The 21,088-nt window shown below is 39.0% G+C and overlaps 1 protein-coding gene across 15 annotated transcripts in view; it reads right to left on the reverse strand.

Annotated features, from left to right (window-relative positions):
• Positions 1–21,088, reverse strand: part of IQCA1 (IQ motif containing with AAA domain 1) — a 230,963-nt gene that overhangs the window by 156,675 nt on the left and 53,200 nt on the right. For all 15 annotated transcript variants that reach the window (XR_005554642.1, XR_005554640.1, XR_005554639.1 and 12 more), the window contains one exon: positions 14,974–15,179. Coding sequence is in view for 10 of the 15 variants with exons in the window: in XM_039326226.1 (XP_039182160.1) it covers positions 14,974–15,179 (206 nt within the window). In the remaining 5 variants the exon portion in view is untranslated. The remainder of the gene's footprint in view (positions 1–14,973; positions 15,180–21,088) is intronic.

The following is a 21,088-nucleotide window of genomic DNA, read 5'->3' on the forward strand; positions in this document are numbered from 1 at the left end:
TTCACGTTTTTGTCTCTAGGCCTTTAATCATTTTAGTTGCTCTTTTCTGCACTTTTTCCAAAGTCTCAACTTCTTTGTAATGAGGTGACCAAAACTGGATGCAGTATTCCAGGTGTGGCCTTACTAAGGCTTTACAGAGCGGTACTAATACTTCATGTGATTTTGATTCTATGCCTCTGTTTATACAACCAAGGATTGTATTAGCTCTTTTGGCTGCTGCTGCACATGCTGGCTCATGATTAAGTGATTGTCCACTAGGACTCCAAGTCCCTCTCACGGTTACTGTTATCGAGACAAGTTTCACCTAATCTGTACATGTACATTTGATTTTTCTTGCCTAACTGTAAAACTTTTGTCTTCATTGAATTTAATTTTGTTAGATAAGGCCAAGTGGGCAATAGGTTGAGCTCTTTTTTCTTTTTTGCATGAAAACAGAAAAGAAAGAATTCAGCAGTTCTGCTTTCTCCCTGCTTCCTGTCATCTTGCTGTCCGGTCCCTTTAGTGAACCAATTGTTTCTTTGATTTTTTTTCTTGTTTTTATATGTTGAAAGAAACATTTTTATTATTTTTGACATTTGTTGCAAATTTTAATTCAATCTGAGCCTTAACTTTCCTGACTTCATCTTTGCAGATTCAGACTATATGCCAGTATTCTGCCTTAGTTATGTGTCCTCTTTCCATTTTTTATAATAGGACTGCAGTGCAATTTTTTTTTATATTCTCTAATCATGGTAAACTCTATGGTCCTTAACCAGTGGTGGGATTCAAATACCTGAACAACCGATTCTCTTATTGGATGCAGGCCTGGGCCTCTGAGGCCTAGAACAAACGTCCGGAAGTGACATCCATGCTCTTCTGGTGGACCGTTCTAGGCCTGAGAGGCCTTCTCCAGGCCTCCCAGGCCTAGAACGGACTTCCGGAAGCAGTGTTCATTCAGCCGGTTCTCTGAACTCAGCAAAATTAAGCTACCGGTTCTACCGAACTGGTGCGAACTGGTTGAATCCCATTACTGTCCTTAACTATACCCAATGCTTAGCATAAAAGGACAAAAATAAATAAAGTAAACTTTTAAGAATACATTTCAACTCAGTAATAGAGTTAGTGCAATGTGTTATACATTGTTCTTTATGACTTGACCCTGGAGTTCCACTGGCTATGTTAGTCTTTATGACATACAGATTTATTCTGAATTATCAAGTATACAAAATGATAAATATCCAGCACACATTTAAGTATGCAACTTTTTCCATAGCACAGAAGCTACTTGTAAGGTCTTTGATCATAAGGTTATTTGATCAGCAAAATACAGGAGAGTGAAATGCAGTGGAGATAGCATACTTGGATTTCATTAAGGCATTTGACAAAGTAGATCACAAAGTGTTTTTTAGTGTAAGCTAAAAAAAATATGGGATAGACAGCATCACCATCAGATGGATTTGTAACTGGCTGACAAACTGCACTCAACGTGTAGTCCTTAATGCAGTGGTTCTCAACCTGTGGGTCGGGACCCCATTTGGGGTCGAACGACCATTTCACGGGGGTCGCCAAACAACGCAGTCCGCCATTTTTTCCCCCTTTTCCTTAGCTGTACTCCCTTTTATTCTACTGGCTTTTGAAAGCCAATAGAATAGACTCTCTTGAATAGTCTAATTCTATTGGTTTTCAAAAGCCAATAGGAATTGTCCAGGCTGTCTCTGTCCTACTGAGCCCGCCAAAAGTCCCATTCTGCAAACGGTGCTGCACCAGTTGAGTAGTCCTCGACTTACGACCGGTTAAGTAGTCCTCGACTTACGACCGGTTGGGGGTTGCGGCATTAAAAAGGTTGAGAACCACTGCCTTAATGGAACTACATCCACATGGAGGGAAGTAAATAGTGAGGTATCCCAAGGTTCTGTTTTAGGCCCAGTACTCTTATATATAACTGCTTTATAAAGCCATAGTAAGAGCACATTTACAATAATGCATCCAGTTTTGGTCACCATATTATAAAAAGATGTTGACTGCAGAAAAGAGCAACAAAGATGTTTAGAGAGTATTGCAGGAATTGAATATGTCTAGCCTAATGAAAAGAAGGAGAAGGTGTGACATGACAGAAGTGTTCTAATATCTGAGGGGCTGCCACAAAGAAGATCTCCTAAGTCCCTTCCAACTCTGCTATTCTGTTATGCAGGATATAATTACATTTTATCCTTTGTTTAATGCAACAAATTTATATTGTATGAAGAGTTTTACAACTATAAGAAAAAGCAAACATGAAAAATAATTGTTTGTTTCAAATTTAATAATAACTAAAATGATCGTTATATTTTTCTTCTTCCTTCCTGTTACTTCTTTTACAGTGCTTATCCTGCTCCCTTTCTCTTGTATAGTGACTTAGGAATTTGTTACCTAAACCAATATATATAGGGTGGAAGGGCTAAATATCAGGTAACATAATGAGTGAAAATAATGAAAAACAACTTATTACACAAATGGTACCAATGGTAAAAGTCTGACTTCTATGTTAATTGAATGCATTTCTGAGGCAAGAAATTGTTGGTAAGAGAAGAGCTACATCTCATAAGAACTAATAAAAATTTCTTTGAATGGCATCTTGAAATCTGATCCAAGAAGCTATAACCTGTATCTTAGGTTATAGGAAATAGTGCAGTGCCTGATGCTGGGTCTGACAGGAACATGCAGTAAGTCAGGATCTCCATTGTCAGCCTGGTGCCGTGCTGGGCTCCTGCCATCAAAGTGGAGGGGAGGGGAGAGGTGTTTGGGGCAATCCACACCTGCATATCAAATGGTGGGAAATAGGGAGGTGGTGGTGGGAATGGGGAGATGGAAGTGACAACAGAAGAAGACCAGATCACCAAACTGGCTTGTACCAGGATCTTCAAGGCCATTTGCCCTGAGAATGGAATGTTATCAGTTTCACATCTCAGAGTTTCTCAAAACATCTTACCAGCATCATACTGGCTGGGCAGGGGAGTGGTCATGGGGCAAGGGAGTGGGAGTTGGAAACAATAGCTTTGTATTTTGTGTGGGAACACCAGATTCCACCTGATTTTGCTGCAACCAGTTTCTTTCAGCAAAAGTTCCTTTGCTTCAATTAAATGGAGCCACAAGTCCTACTTTCCTGAGAAAACAAACTGGGGCAGGTCTGACACAATATGTGGCAGCATCCAATAATGAACATGTAATTACTGAAGTAATAGGCTGAATTAACTGATCCAAAAATAATAGTGTCTCAAAATATGCACTGGATAAGGAGAAAAAAACAGGAAAAAAATAGACATCTTAATGCAGAAAAGTGAATATTGTATGATTTAGTGTCCTAAAGAAGGTAGGTTTGTGCCCAAAGATTTGAAATTATGAAGAAGAAATATGTTCAGGAAGAAATGATTTTTTAAATTTAAATCAGATATTGAAGGAGCAATAGTTTTCTTACAAGGATGAAATGAAGCAACAGGAAAATCCCAGTTGCTAGGGGCGATACATGCAAAGCTCTCTAACATGCTGAAGAGAAAAGAGGATACATACAGGAAATGGAAAGAAGGCAACTTAAGCAAAGAAGAATATAAGACAGTCTCTTCTATAAGAAAGAGTAGGAACATTTACACAAAGACTAAAGCTCAGAATATGCTAAGATTTGCATTTTCCTTAGAAATAAAATAAAAGCCACAGAGAGTATAAAGTACATTAGGAGGAGAAAGTGGTGAATCAGTAATCAGCGATAATGTGAAGGAAGAACTTTTAACTTCTATTTTGCATATGTGACATACTTAGGAAAGGGGGAAATTGCAGCTTCAAATAGGCAAGGATACAAGAGAACTAAGCTAATTTAAATGAATTCTATTTTTTTTTAGGGCCAGTTGTATCACATCCTGGGGTATTGAATGAGCTATCAAAGGTAATATCAGAATCACTCTTGATTATCTGAGAACTCCTGGAAGACTGGTAGGGCCCTGAGAGATTAAGAAGAGCAAATGCCATTCCATTTTGAAAAAGGGGAAGCAGACATGGGGAAATAATAGGCCTGTCAGCTTGAAGTCTATACTGGACAAGGTCTAATTAAATACCATGTTTGCAAGCTCTTGCATAGGCATGGTGCAATTAATAGGAGACAGCATGGGTTTGTCATGAACATATCATGCTAAATTGATTTTCTTTTCTTTTTTATAGTTATTAGTGTAATAGCTTAGATTAAAAGAAAAAGACTGAGTTAATTCCAAACAGCTAATATTTTCTGCTGTTGATTTCTTCTTGTATGGATTTCCATTTTCTTTTTCTTTTCTTTTTTAATTTTTTAATAAATTTTTATTGAGTAAACATTTAAAAACAGGTTGAACACAGTGTGGCTTTTCTGGCTGTTATTTTGCCATACATACTATACCATATACCATTGTATCTCCCTATTCATTGATATTTTATACCATTTACATATTGCATTTTATACTATTTTCATGTTTATACATTTACATACATATTTATGTCTATTTACAACATAACTTCCATTTCCATTATTATTTCATATTCTTTCTGATCTCTATCTTACACTCACTTTGAGGTTGAAAATCTACCGTTTCTCTTTTCTAGACGAGCTTTCTTTGTTCTCTTTTTCTCCTCGAGTCTAACCAATAGTACATCTTACTCCAAACTTCGTAATACTCTGTTTCATCCTTGTCTTTAATTTCTAATGTTAGTCTATCTATCTCTGCACATATCAATTTTTTTTAATTAGTTCACTTTCCACTGGGGAATTTCCATTTTTCCAGTTCTGAGCATAGACCAACCTTGCTGCTGTTATAATATGCAACACTAGATATGTCTCTCCTTTGTTAAACTTCCCATCAATCATTCCCAGTAAAAACAGTTCTGGTCTGGGATCTATCTTCAGTCCCAACATTTCCTCCAACCAAGTCTTTATTAGCCGCCAAAATTGTTTAGCTTTGGAACAAGTCCACCACATATGATAAGTCCCTAACACTTTCTTGTACTTCCAACACTGTGGTGACATATCTTTTCTCATCTTTGCCAGTCTTGTTGGGGAGAAGTACCACCTGTAAAACATTTTGTACAACTCTCTTTACATGAGGTGGCCAAGGTTAACTTTCTATTTCTTTCCCATAACATTTGCCATTTGTCTAAATCGATATTATATCTGAAATTTTGGGCCCATGTTATCATCACTTCTTTTACCTGCTCCTCTTCCATTTTATATTCCAATAAATATTTGTATGTTCTTTTGATTGCTTTCTCCTCTGTTCCTAATAATATTTTATCTAGTGTTGTCAAATCCCTCCGTATACCCGATTCCTTTTTGTTTTTCTTATAACGTGACTGAATTTGCAGGTACACCCACCATTCCAATTGTACCCCGTTTTCTTTTAATTCTTGTCTAGATTTAAGTTCCCCTTGTTCATTTAGAATACGTCTGTACGTAACTACTTTTCCCAAGTTCATGAAATTTGGATGCACTAGTACTTCCAGTGTTGAGAGCCATACCGGTGTTTCTATATAGTTCTGTTGTTTAACTTTAATCCACATATTTAGTAATGCTGCTCTGATATGGTGTAAGGACCCACCCCACTTTGCATCTTAAGAAGAGAGAACTCTTGGAATAATTCTTCCAACAGGCATCCTTTATTAAGAGAAAATGGTTGCAGGCGTTCTAGACAGGACTTGGGGTCCAAGCTCTCCCATTCAAGGTTTTAAGGGGTTCCCCAGTAGTCCCACCCAATCACCCCCCTCTTCCAGCGACAGTCTCAGGCATTACATTCCCACCCCCTTTTCCTTACTGCCGGCTGGATGGAGACTTCAAAGAAAACTACATGAAAGGTAATAGCCCCATTCTTATGGTTAGCTCTTTTGGCAATACACACATTCAGTTCCTTTGAAGTGTACTGAAGGAAGTGAGGGCCATAAAGCCCCTTTGCTCATCCCCTTCCCTTCATCGTATGGCAGAATCCATAGAAGGCAGAAATGGGGTTTTTTTATAATTGATAACTAGAGATGAAATATAATTGGATTCTGACATATGGTGTCTCTGGAAGTATTGATGAACGTTATATCTCATCCTACAAAAATGTGCGCCATCCAGATTGTAAATCATGACCCTCTAGAGCAGTGGTTCTCAACCTTCCTAATGCCGCGACCCTTTAATATAGTTCCTCATGTTGTGGTGACCCCCAACCATAAAATTATTTTTGTTGCTACTTCATAACTGTAATTTTGCTACTGTTATGAATCGTAATGTATATATTTGATATGCAGGATGTATTTTCATTGTTACAAATTAAACATAATTAAATTCTATTCTACTCTATTCTATTCTTCTACTCTATTCTACTCTACTCTATTCTGGTCTATATTTTATTCTATTCTATTCTACTCTACTCTATTCTGGTCTGGTCTATATTCTACTCTGCTCTGCTCTGGTCTATATTCTATTCTATTCTACTCTACTTTACTCTATTCTGCTCTGGTCTATATTCTACTCTACTCTACTCTGCTCTGCTCTGGTCTATATTCTACTCTGCTCTGCTCTACTCTATTCTGGTCTGGTCTATATTCTACTCTGCTCTGCTCTGGTCTATATTCTATTCTATTCTATTCTATTCTATTCTATTCTATTCTATTCTATTCTATTCTATTCTATTATTAGACAATTTAGGATCGTCTTCTTCCTGGTTATTCAAAAAAGATTCAGTTACAGAAATGAAAACCTTCCAATCATTCTCTACATCTCCCAGCTTTGCATTTGGAGTGAAATGAATCCCAAATTGCCCTTAGTATATTTTATTATTTTATTTCAAAACAGTCAGAGAGGAGGGTAATTTCCCTAAGAACCGCCCACCGTGGCTCTCGAGGAGCTCCTGTCTCTCAGCCCTGCCCCTTTCAAGGAGAGTTCGGGTGGGGGGAGCAGATGGAAAGCGTTCTCTTCTCCTGGAGGAAATTGGCCTTGGTGCCTCACCATACGCGAAGCCTTAAGCAGCGTGAGAGTTGGAAGAGCGAGGGGTTCCCCTTTCCATCCCTGCTGTGTCGCTTGCAGCTTTGTGGGTTGGTACTTTCACGCTTGCGGGATTCAAAATGTCACAATGGCTCAGAACGTTCAGAGTGTTACATTGTCTCTCATACTGCCCATCACTTGCCACATTTGCCTGGGGGACTGCGCGGAGTGAAACGTATTCGGCGCCGACGCCCCACTCCCTTGCAAAATGCATGTGGGATGCAGGAAAAAGCCCCCTCAGTGGGGGAAGAGGAGGAAAAGCACTTTTAATTCCACAAGTTCTTCTTTTTCTCCCCCCCCCCATTTCTTGCATGGCTTTAAATGGGCGATTATTTCTGAATTCTAGCTTTGTCCCTAGCTTTGGAAACGGCTCGCCAAAAACTTGATAAGTGGTGTGTCAAGCCCCTGGGCTTGACATGAACTGGTGGGGGACAGAGAAGGAGCAGCCAGCTGCCAGCCGATGTCCGTATGCCGCCCCGTGGTGCCACCCAACTTCCGAGGACCAGCTGGGAGTTGGCGAGGCCACCATGCACCGCGGCCACCTCCCTCTATTGACACGGATGCTGGGGAAGTCCCTACCGCTGGCTGGGCGTCAGAGGCATGCCAGCCAGATGCCGGAGGGACCACCTCTTGCTTCAGCCACCCCTCGTGGCAATCGCGGAGCAAGACACCCATTTGGTGCGGCGGCAGGCAGGCCCAGGCGCTCCTGGGCAGCCATGGCAAGCAGCAGCGACGGTGCAGGCCGACCACTGGCTGGGCTACCAGTTGGCCCAGCCCAAGGGAGGTAAGCCACCCGTCAGGCCCCACCCATGCCAGCTACCCTCCCAGCACCCGCCTCAGCCCCGCTAGCCTTACCTTGGCCACCGCCCGTTCAATGCGGCGGCAGGCAGGCCCAGGCGTTCCTGGGCGGCCATGGCAAGCGGCAGTGACGGTGCAAGCCAACCACCGGCTGGGCAACTAGCTGGCCCAGCCCAAAGGAGGTAAGCCACCTGCTGGGCCCCACATGCGCTAGCTACCCTCCCAGCGTTCGCTGCTGCCCCGCTATCCTCACCATGGCCACCGCCCATTCGGTGCGGTGGCAGGCAGGCCCAGGCGCTCCTGGGCGGCCCTCCCACCCCTGGCCCTCTTTTACTTACATTTAGTAGTTGCTCAGCAGGGAGGGGTGGAAACTTCCAGAAAGCTCACCTTAGCTGCATACAACTTGCAGCAACGTTTGCCGACTGGGATGTTTGGCGGGCTCAGCAGGGCAGAGACAGCCTGGACAATTCCTATTGGCTTTTGAAAGCCAATAGAATTAAACTCTATTCAAGAGAGTCTATTCTATTGGCATTCGAAAGCCAATAGAATCTATTGGCTTTCGAACGCCAATAGAATAGACTCTCTTGATAGAAAAAGAGGGAGTAGCACAGCTCATGAAAAAGGGGAAAAAAACAAACAAACAAAAAAATGCCGGACTGCGTTTCATAAGGATTCTATGAGGAAAAACTCCAGGACTTTGGCGACCCCTGTGAAATAGTCATTCAACCTCAAAAGGGGTCACGACCCACAGGTTGAGAACCGCTGGTATAAACATTAACGGCAAAAGTGGACACCCTTGTCTTGTACCTTTCCTAATTTGGAAGCGTTGTGTCACTTCTCCACTAATTATAACTCTCGCCTCTTGTTTATCGTATATAGCTCTGAATATGTTTATAAAATTTCCGCCAAAGTCTAACTGCCTCAACATAAAATTCCAATTTACATTGTCAAAGGCTTTTTGTGCATCCAAAAACATCAGAGCTGCTTGTTTTTCACTGTGGATCTCGTAGTACTCCAAAATATTCAAAATCGTCCTCATATTGTTTCGAATTTGCCTTCGTGGTAGGAAACCATTTTGATCTACTTGTATAAATTTGTTTAGGTATCTTTTTAGCCTTCCCGTAATTATTGCCATAAATATTTTATAATCTGAATTTAAAAGCGATATTGGCCTATAATTATTGATTTTTGTTAAGTCCGAATTTTCTTTTGGGATCAGCACAATGTTTGTTTCTATCCAGGATCCTGGCGTTTTTGCTTCCTTTAGAACTGCATTGAACGTCTCCAGCAATATTTTGCCAAATGAGTCTTGAAATTCTTTGTATATTTCTACTGGCAGTCCATCTGGGCCCAGTGGTTTATTGCTGTTCTGTTTTTTCAATGCCTCAGTTAATTCCATCATTGTTATCTCCGCATTTAACATACACCCTGTTTCATCCAGAATTTTGGGTAGATCAGCTTTTTTAAAATATTGAAGTATTTTTTCATCCGTAGCCCACTTATTTTTATCGTATAGTTTCGTATAGTAATTTTGAATTATTTTTTTCTTCTCTTTGCTTTAATGTTGTATATTTCCCTCTTCGTCCTGTAGCTTATTAATCCAGCTTCTTTTTCTCTGCTTCTTTAGCTTATACGATAGCCATCTCCCTGGCTTGTTCGCATTCTCAAAAAAATTCTGGCCACTCCTTTTAATTTGTTGTGCTAGTTCTTCTTTCTCAAGAATGGACAACTTATGTTTAATCACTTCCATTTGTTGTTTCAGGCTTTCATTTTGGGGGTTACGTTGTAGTTCTATTTCTAATCTTTGGAATTCCTCTTCTAGGTTTTTTTCCCTTTTGTTTCTTCTTTTTGTTTTCTCTTGCCATATAAGCTATAGCCACTCCATTCACATACGCCTTCGTTGTATCCCATAAATTTTGTATGTTCGTATCCTCTTTTTTATTTTCCTGGAAGAACAACTTTAGCTGTTCCTCCAGCTTTATTTTAAATTCGTTGTTTTTTATAATCGCTCTTTTTAGTATCCATCTGCCCACCTGATTCTCACCGGGTTGTGGTCCGCCCAAAGGTTCATTTCTATTTCCACTTCCCCCATTTCCTGCGATAGTTCTGTCCTGGACCACATCTTATATCTACTCGAATAGTACGTATATGGGCTTCCCCCTTGGTTCCTTTCTCTCCAAATATCTCGCATTCTTAGTTCGTCCACCATCTTAAAGAAAGCTTTTGGCAATATTCTTCTAGGTCCCTTTCTTTCTTCCCTGCTTTTATAGTCTAGCTTCCTATCTATTATTGCGTTAAAGTCGCCCATAATACAAATGTTCTCACAATCTATTGCCCGTAGTATATTATATAGTTTCCTATAGAATTGTTCTTGCCCCCCATTTGAGGCATAGATTCCTATTACTATTATCCGTTTTTGATTAATTGTCATCTCCACTACCAAAATTCTGCCTTCTGTATCTTTATAGATTTGCTTGGCTAAGATTGACTCTCTGATATATATCACTACTCCTCTTTTTTTATGCTGTGATAAAGATGCAAACATCTTCCCCATTTTAGGGCATTCCAACACCTGTCTATGCTGTTCCTTAATGTGAGTCTCCTGAATAACTATAACATCTAAATTTCTTCTGATCAATTTATTAAAAGTTTTTTTCCTTTTTTGAGGAGAGTTTAGGCCATTAATATTCAAATATAGGATTTGAAGTTCTCTCATCATGTTTCTACTTATATCTAGTTTTTATACCCTTTGTTATTCTAGTCTCCTTTGGCTCCTCTCTCAGCTCGTTGTTCCCTTTCATAGTTTACCATTTCTTCTCTCTTCTCATTTTCCCCTGTTGTCCCTCCTCTTCTACTCTAGCCAACCTTAACTCCCTCACTTCTTCAACATCTCTCTCTAGTTCTTCATTGCTAAAGTTTTGCTTATAAAATTCCTCCGCCTTATCTGGAGTATCTATTCTAATCTTCTTGTCCTGCCACGAAATCAGTATTCCCTCTGGGATCAACCATCGAAAGTTAACATTATATCTAGTCAGTTTTGTTGTCAAGAAGTGGTAGGGTCTTCGTAGATCCCTAACTCTTTTCGGCACCTGCTTTAAGACAATCAGCTGTTTTCCTCTGCATTCTAATGGCTCATCTCTTGCTCTGTGGAGGATCTTGTCCCTAATCAACTTTTTAATGAACCTAACATGAATCTATTTAGGCAGGTTATGTCATCTTGCATAGTTTGTGTGGATCCGATAGACCTCATCCATTTCACTCAGCATTTTTTCTTTCCCTATTCCCAGAGCTTTTGCTAGTAAATCCGCCATCATTTCCAATAGATCCTCTCCCCTGTCCTCTCTTATGTTCTGAAACTGTAAATATTGGTTAGCTTTTTCAGATTCTAGAGCAATAACTGTTGCTTCTAGTTCTTTATTCGCTCTGGTTAGCTTCTCATTTATTTCTTCTACTCTTTTTTCTTCCTCTTCCATCCTTTCCTCCATCTTTTGTAATTTCTGTTCATTCTTTGCCATCTGCTGTTGGAATGATTTCAATCTTCCATCCATTACTTGCATCCGTTCTTTGAGATCGCTTGTGTCGTTCCTCATCTCTCCAATCTCTTTCCTCAGCTCTTCATGATTTCTAGCCATGGCCTCCTGCATCGCTTGTAACATGGCCTGTAGGTCTTTAAATGAATTAGACCTTTCTCTTTGCAGAAACTCATCAACTGATTTTTGGCTCGATGGACTTGAGATAGCTGAGGCAATCTGTGCCCCCTTCTTCGCTATCCCTACCTTGGATAGGTTCGGAATACTCATTTTGAATTCCACACTTCAATCAATAGAATAACCTACTTAGCTTAATTATATCTAAAATAACAGTAGTATTAACAGTACAAATAACAATGTAAGATAATAGCAGTAGATAAAATATCTATAATTTTAAGTATTAATTTCTGGGCACAAATTCACTATTTCTTAATTATAATAGCAATAATATATATAAGTACACAGCCTAAACTATTTGAATTATGGCCACAATTAGATCTTATCTATTACTCCAAACAGTCCTTTGTATCCAAAGTCTATCGATAATCCCACAGAGAGGAAATGAAAGACTTCCAAGAAGATGCGTCCAGTATCAATGAGTTCCAAGGAGAGGGGAAAAAGGAGAAAAAAAGTAAAGGTTCCTATTTCAGCCACAAGATGTCCCTCTTGGCTTTTGTTTTAAACTTCAGCTCCACATAAAGAGTGCGCTGTCACTTTCAAAATGTCCTTTCAAAATGTCAGCCCGCCCTTCCAAATCACATTCTTTTTCTCTCTTTTACTGCCAATTCAATCTCATATAGTCCTCAAAGCTCTCCAGTCTAGGTTCCCTTCTCATTATCGCTGTTCTTTTCCTGCTAGCACGCCTCTATCTCATTCCAAGTTCAATTTTGGGACTTTTAAAATTTTTTTTCCCAAACAAGCCTTTCTTGCCACTTTTGCAGGTGGGGGAATAAAAAAAAACACTCCCCCCTTTTTTTCCTGGGATCCTCCTGACCTGTGCTACCCGGGGAAAACATCCAAAGGACTCTTCCTTTCCAGTTTCCTCCGGTTCCTTTGTCAGAACCAATTCTCGGCCAGTTTCAGTCACCTGTTGTTCACTACTTCACAACCTGCGTTGTCCTTCTGTCAAGCCTCTATGTCGGCCATTAAAGGCCAGCTTCTTCCCCGCTCAGTCTGCCAGGCTCTTCCCTGCTGTTGCACTCCGGTCACCACTTAGATTGCACTGCAGATCGTCCTTCCTTCTCGGCTCCCCTCCGAGGAATCGCGGCTCCGAAAAACCAGCCCAAGCGGCTGGCAAAGTGGTTGTGTATTTCGGCGAACCTTTCAACACAACCGGTCAGCTTGACAGCTGGCCCCGCCCCTGGATTTCCATTTTCCTGGACTTCAAAATGAATAGTTGTAAGTCAAGGACTATCTGTAATGAAAACTAACATGGGGTAATTTTGCATTAACTGGATCCTGAGCCAGGAATGACCAGGGTGTGTTTTAAATTTATCTGTTTAAAATGTCATGAGAACCAAGTCAATTTGTTTTACAAAATGTTTCCTGTTCTGTTCTATGCCATGGTGACTTCATATAGAGATGATTTTGCCATTGCTTTATGCTGTTGTTATCAAAAATTGATAATACTCTGGCTAAAATTGAGATTTCCTGATGCTCTTCTCATCCAAGTACTAAATTGGTCTCTGTCAGCTTAGGAGTCAGCCTGGAGCAATGACAGGGGGTGGAGAGTTGTGACAGTAGCAGAAGCAAAAGTGGCAACAGTGTTGGTAATGGAGCGGCTGCTGTTGCCACTATCTCACAATTCTTTTCTTCTGGACTCCAGCAGGGGTTACTGCCACTATTATCATCACCACCATACTGAGCACAGAAGCGAAGTTGCTGTCACACTGAAGTGTCACAGGCAACCTTGCTTGTGACAGGTCTTTCCAGCATTTAACCATTTTGTGGTGAAATATCAGAAATATGCAAACCTGGGCTTGAAGCAATGAGTATGCTAGCAGTGTTAACACCTGAGAGCTTTGCTGAGAACTGCAACAGTCTGAAGGATGAAGAAACATGAGATGGTATCCCAGAAGATACCTACTTGAAAGTTTTCCTGTTGCTCTTCAAATAGGGGCCCCTGGAAGAATAATCCAGTGAGTTCACAGTAGTGTGGAACTAAATTTAGTTTGTCAAACTCTCTATCATTACCCGGGTGTTTCATGTTTCTCTGGAAAAGAATAAGGACAACAACCAGTTCAGAGAAGATGATGAGACCAAAGTATGCATGGATATCATGCAGATAATTGGGGCTAATATTGAGCTTTCCTTGGTCAAAAAGCAGAACCTGTCCATCATTGGGAGGAGCCATGGTAGCAAAGTGATTAGAATGCAATAGGTGGTGATTAGAATGCAATATTGCAGACTGACTCTGCCCACAGCCCAGAGTTTGATCTTGATCAGCTCAAGGTTGACTCAGTCTTCCATCCTTCCAGGGTCAGTAAAATGAGGACCCAGACTGTTGGGGACAATATGCTGACATTTGTAAACAACTCAGAAAGTGCTGTAAAGCACTATGGAGCAGTATATAAGTCTAAATGCTATTGCTATTGCTGTTGTGGGATGTCAATGCTGCTCACATTGGATGTTCCCACTTTGACAACTGATGAAAATGCAGCCATTTTTTCTATTCCTTTAACATGCTTTTTCTTACTTTAGAAAGGTGCAGCAGAGAGAGGGGAGGGGATTGGAATGTAAGCTCAGCTAGCCATAACATAACGCTGTGGTGGGAACCCAAGGACAAGCTGATAACGTTTTGGCAGGCTGTGGAGCTAAGGAGAAAGCCCATGCTTTAAGCTAATTGTGGAATGTGATTTATGACAGTTTATTGAGGGTGGAAATTGCACTTTGTTACTTTGTATCGGGGGAAGGGAATTTAGTTTTGGGGTTCAACTATCTAGTGCTGATACTTTGTTTCCCAAATAAAAAGATTCTTTAAGGTAAACAATGCTTCAAAGTTCTTTTGAAGGGTTTCATCTATCGGAACCATGACTGAACTCTTTCATGAAAGCACAGAAGGAAAATGTCACCTTAGTGAAAGCCAGACAATCTAGTCTGGTGATGGACAAAGTTTTCCCAAGAGGGGCAAAGTGCCTTTTAATTGAAAATACAGGAAAAAAAATCTGGGGTATATCTCATTATTCTCAACTAGCATCAAACACAATGAATTAAACACAATTCTGAAATTATTGTTTAGTCAGTTCTAGTTATAATATAAGCTAACTTACAAATTTACAAATTAATATTTGTTGATAAGTATCAGTATCAATGACAATAATGATATACAGAGGGAAACAGATTACTGCAATGATCTCTTTACAAAAATTTTTGTGCAAGATAACTCTATGTAACAAGTTGTTACACATTTCTGCATCAGAACTCCAATAATATATGATATTGTACTCCAAATCCATGAATTTGTGGTAAAACAGATTAGAGAAATGATGATTCAATTTGTGATTTCCATAATTTTTTTGGCTTGTTTAAAACTGCTCTCTGTACTAAGCAACCTTGATTCCAACCATCTTAAAGAAATGATGTTTACAGACTGTTTTGGTTTCTGTGGTTACAGATAGGGAGAGGTTAGGGAAAGAAAGAATGGTATCTCACCGGCATTCAATAAACCACTGGCGGATCTGGTCTTGGAGGGTTTCTTTGATGTCTGGCCCTTCAATTTCTTTCACTCGCTCTTTGATGCTTACTAGAGCTTTCTGGAAATCTGATTCATATTTCTCCTGAATTTCACACCTTAAAGTATCTACTTTCTGGGCACGTAATAATGAAGCACTAGGTCTCTGGAAATGGGGAGGTGGGATCTGAAAAACAGATATTGCATATCTTGTATTTCCAGTTTTATTAACACAGTTATTCTATTATTAACATCAGAGGTAACTAATTCAGCCTTGTTGATGCTATATCCAGCCTGAAATAGATATAGCAACTGGCTATATTATATATGATAGATGACAATATTTAGAAGATTGCTATTTTTATTTCTCCTGTTCTACTTTTATTTTACCTTCAGTGTTTCAATTAGAAATGATTTCATATTCTACATTAGTTTCTCACATGCAAACTCTTTATATTAAGATTCTGTAATGATATTGATATACAACAGGAAATAGAACTCAAACCAAAGTTACTGTGATATATAGCAGAATTCATTTATTATTATGATAGCAAAAGCATTTAAATTTATATACCAATTCATAGTACTTTATAGCACTCTCTAAGTGGTTTACAGAGTCAACATATTGTCCCCAACAAACTGGGTTCTCATTTTACCAAACATGGAAGGATGGAAGGCTGAGTCAACCTTGAGCAGGTCAGAATTGAACTCCTGGCAGTGAGCAGAGTTAGCCTGCAATACTGCATTCTAACCTCTGCGCTATCATGGCTCCTTATATATTATTTTGATTTACATTTGCCTTTCTGTTCATAAGGCATTCATAGATCAATAGTAGAAGATATGTTTGCACACAAAGAATCACACGTTCAATAAGTAATATCTGCTTTAAGGCTAGGAAATACCTTTATCTGAGACTTTAATATAGTCTTGTCAGTTAAGGCAGACAGCCTCATATAGCTGATTCTGTGTAAAACAGCTTCATATGCTCAGTAAACTAATTAATTTATACATTACATCATCTTCATTCTCCTTTTCCATATTAAGTCATTTAATAGATAATTCTTATAAAAAAAAGAAGATTCAGCCATTGCTACATTTTATCTATATCCTTGAATCATGTTGTTATTTTATAACTGATCCCACCAGGATGGTTGGAATTACATGTATATCTTCCAGTGCTGATTTATAAATCAGGCACAGCATTATTTTTCCTTTCCTGATAATTTCAATGTCACTGTGGCAAGTCTGAGTTTATTTTAATGAAAGTATCTTAATTTCTAACTTTGTTTTGAGGATATATATCTGCCATCACCAACACAAAATTTCTGATATTTCTTATAAAAACCCAGATGTCTTATATTAGATATTTAATAATCTGCCCATCCAGTAAAATCTGGAAGAGACTCTGCTGAAGGTCCCATGTCCAAGAGAGTTCCATTTACAGAGATCTTATAGCAGAGCCTTCTCTTATTGAATAACTTGCCTCCCTCTTTCCTAGTACGTTTTCATGAAGCAGTAAAAATGTAGCTCTGGGAGAACATTTGGGAGATATTAGGAGTTGATAAAACTATTCAAATTAATCAGTGCTATTTTAATGTATACTATAGACTCCTCTTCTTCCTAGAGTTATTCCCACACTATTAAAGGGTCTGCTTGTCAGCAAAGCCATCTCCATTTGAGTCAAACCAGGGCATCTTCAGGGGCGATACCCACATATTTCACAACCCCCTTGATGGGATCCATCCACTTTTTCTTGGACCCGCTATGGGATCACTGGCCATCAAGGTCCAGACATATGGCTGTCCTTGCCACTGAGTCTTTACTGTGTACAATGTGTCCATACCATCTAAGTCTTCCAATGTATCCTATAGTATAGAGTGTTGAGGGTGGAGGTTCATTCTCCAAGCTTGTGGCTTTGTGTGTCAGTAGGTCTTGTGATGGGGAGAACATGTCAGGTGAGGGTCTTGTGATAGGTCAGGTGTGGGTTACATCAGGTGAAGGTCATGTAATGGATTTTGTGATAGGGAGGTCATGTCAGCTGAGGGTCACTAGGAGGTGAACTGCTGGTTGGGGAGGGTTGCATGGGTTGGTTGAGGGTTGGTGCCATTGCTGGTTGACTGTGCAGTTGATTTGAATTGTGAGGAGTTTGTAGATTTCCTCTGTTACTTCTTGACCTACCTTCAAGTGTTTTGGAGAATAGGTTGACCAACTCCTATCTGTCACAGCCCCTCAAGTATTAGAAGACTGCTTTCAAGTCACCCCTAGTCCTTCTCTTCTTTAGATTAGACATACCTATTTCATTTAAACTTTCATACTATGGTTTGCCTCCAGCAACTAATCATCTTTGTTGCTGTTGTCTGCACTTTTAGTCTTGCCATCTTTTTTGAATCATGGTGAGCAAAATTGGATGCAATATTCCAAGTGTAGAATATTGGATAAGTATTTTCTTACTATTTTCTTGCCTATTTTGATTTATATTCCTAATCGTATGCTGTCTTATGCTGTCATCTACACATGCACATACAACAGGAGTCTTTATTAAGGCTTCCGATCCTGAATTGGTATTCTGCAGCTTTCACCAGCTCAACCCCAATGAGTTTCACAGGCTACTCAAATGAAGCCAACACTACTCCTCAACGCAAAGGCAAGCACTGTCCACTAGGTAAAAGCAAGTTTCCAAGGCAAAGGCAAGGCAAACAGCTGAAGAGACACAATATAAAGTTCAAGGCAAAGAGACACAGCAAGAAAACAAACATATTGTTCCCAGCATTTCTCCATCTGTCTGCTGTGCTAAATAACCAACTTTTAGTGCACCCCATCGAAATAGGTGAGGCTGCCTCCTTGCTGCCTTAGCTGCTCCTGCCTTTTCTCTGCCCTATGTGTTCTTGCATCAGGTGCAGAAGGCAATTCTTCTTCCTCATCACTGATTGGCTGCAGCTGCACACTTCAGCCAAATCACCCTCAGACAGCTGTTTGGAGCCATTGATCAACTTCCCTCTTGACGTGCTCAGTTCTTCCTCTGAGCTGACATCTGGAGAGGTATCTGGGGAAGCGTCTGAGGGAGTCTTTTATAGTACTGTTTTTGTTAAATTGGACTATTTTTTTTTCATTTTGTGTAAAGACAGATGCAAAGAATGAATTTAATCATTCCCATTTCTGCTGCCTGTTATCTCCATGCCACCTTCTCCCTTTAGTGGACTGATTGTTTCCTTGACTTTCACCTTGTTTTTTATATGTTGAAAGAAACTTGAAAGAAACTTTTAAAATTATTTTTGACATTGATTCTTGCTTTTTTTCTAGCGGTAACCTAGATTGCACATTTATAGTTTCATTTTTCAGAGTTTCCCAAGCTTCTTTAATTGTTTTCCCTTTTAAGATTTTCATTCATGGAATCCTTCCCAAGCTCTAAGTTTGTTGAAATCAACTCTCTTAAAGTCTAAGATACTACTTTGACTTTGTTCTATTGCTTATGTCTGCATTATGTTGAATTCCAATATAACATGGTCACTGTCTCCCAAAGTTCCCGCAACTTCAACATCTTCTATTATTTTATCCTTATTAGTAAGAATTAAATGAAGTACAGCTAACCCTCTAGTTTCCTCCTCTACATTTTGGATGATAAAGTGTCCACTAGGTTCATCAGAACATCTTTGATCTCCCACTTGATGCAGTTTGTCTCCCAGTTGATGGCAGGGTAATTAAAGTCCTTATTACTATAGTAGTGTTCTTCCTGCACACCTTAAGCTAGCTGATTAGCAAAATTTTATTGATTTCCTGTAGTTTGGTGGTTTATGGCAATATTATTCTTTTTTCCTTTTATATTAACTCAAATTCATTGAAGAAGGTTTTCATTTTTGCATTCTATAGCGGTGTAGTTATTTCTTATATCTAATGCAACTCCACTTTTCTTTTGTTTATGGTTCTATAGCGTCTAGATTAGGTAACTAACAGAGACTTAAAGCAATGCTGATTATTATATTCCTTCATTTAACATTGTCACACTTTCTAGGGCTGAAGATGAAAAATCAAACATCATGCACAGAAACTATTCCTGTATGCTGATAGAAGATACAATTGCCCATCTTCTGCTCTCCCTTTTAGTAGCAGAAGCAGTAATCTTTTAAATCCATCTCCTGTCATCCTCTTGTACTTTTATTCTGGGTTCAGGGCATTATTTAAAATTTTGACAGCATGCCATGGACTTTTTCATAAAATGGTTGCCCTGGTAGATGCAACATCTGCTTAGCAGAAGGCAAACAGGTAATGTTGCTTCTTCTTACCCTTTCTAATTCCCATATAGATGCCCTCCTACATTTGTCTGTGTATTTATTTATATGGTTAATATTCTATATTTTGTTAAAGGTAGTCTACATTATATTTTCTCCTCCTGGTTTCCCTCACAACAATATCCCTGTAAAGTAGATTTGGCTGAGAAAGTACAATTGTCTCAGTGTCACAAAGTGAGTCCCTGAATACTTAAGTGAATCTGCAGGATGTGGTAACAAGACTAAAATACTACCTAAAAATATGACTAATATGGATAAGCAGACTCTGGTTAATCTGACAGATTTTGAGGTTGTTGATAAGGTAAAATACCTGGGGGTTACTTTATCTGTCTCTAATGTAAAATTGTATAAAAATAATTACGAAAGGTTGTGGGTCAGGATACAAAGAGATTTGAAAAATTGGGAGAAGTTGCAATTATCTCTTTTGGGAAGAATCACGGTGATCAAAATGAATGTCCTGCCTAAGTTCCTTTTCTTATTTCAAATGATACCTATCTTAAAGAATGAGGTCAATTTAAATGAATGGCAGAAAGGTATCAATAAATTTATCTGGGCAGGGAAAAAACCAAGAGTAAAGCTTAAAATTATACAAGATACTCGTGAGAGAGGTAGACTCAAGGTACCGAATTTGAAATTGTACTATGATGCTGTGGTTTTAACATTACTTAGTGATTGGGTTAATTTAACAAATGTAGAAATACTCCTCTTGGAGGATTGGGATTTACTTTTTGGATGGCATGCCTATTTAATTTTTAATAAAAAAGTTGACCGGGTTTTTAAATCCCATATTATAAGGATTTCTTTACTTCGGGTATGGAGGAAATATTATAGAAGTGATTTTAAAATACCATTATGGGCTATACCGTGGCATGCGATAGAGGGTATAAAGAGAGGAGTTAAGATGGATAGTGTTTCCTACGCACAACTACTCAGATGGGATGGTAAAAATTGGCAGTTAAAATCTTTGGAAGATTTAGCACTAGAAAACATTATATACTCGTGGTTTCAGTATAGACAAATAGTGGATAGATGGAAGATATATCGTAATGTGGGTCTGCTTAGAGAAGATGAAAATTTTTTTAAACAAGTAAAGGATCAAAGGCGAACTCACATTAAGAGAATTTATGGGGTCCAAGTAGAATTGGATTCAGAACCAGAATTAATTAAAGATTGTATGATTAAGTGGGCACAAAATTTCGGTGAACCAGTTCTACTAGATACCTGGGAAACCATCTGGGTGAGGAAAGTTAAATTTACTCAAGCCCAGAACTTAAGGGAGAATTTTTATAAAATGTTTTATAGATGGCACCTTGATCCACAAAAATTGTCTCGTATGTATCCTGACCTACAGCCTAAATGCTGGAGATGTGGTTGTTTGGATGCTACTTATTATCATATCTGGTGGTCGTGTAAAAATATAAAAGCCTTTTGGATTAAGATATGGTGGAATATTCAAAGAATTTTTAGAAGGAGGGTTAAATTTACCCCACAATTGTTTCTGTTAGGTATTGTTATTGATTGTGACACTAAGGAGGTTATATTGATGTTAAACTTAATCACAGCCGCAAGGTTGTTAGTAGGGCAATATTGGAAGAAGGAATCTTTGCCTACTTTGCAAGAGTGGTTTTCTAAAGTTTCTTATTTGGCGGAAATGACAAAGATTTCGGCTTTTTTAAAGGATCAATCGCAAGAGAACTTCTTTGCGGTATGGGAAAAATGGATAGATTTTGTACAACACAGGTTGGATATAAAAAATATTATTTAGTTTTTCAATAACTTATATATAAATTTTATATTTTATAGATTGTAT

The sequence above is a fragment of the Crotalus tigris genome, unplaced genomic scaffold, assembly GCF_016545835.1.
Source record: "Crotalus tigris isolate CLP2741 ecotype Arizona unplaced genomic scaffold, ASM1654583v1 scf7180000024340.7048381, whole genome shotgun sequence".
Lineage (NCBI taxonomy): Eukaryota > Metazoa > Chordata > Lepidosauria > Squamata > Viperidae > Crotalus > Crotalus tigris.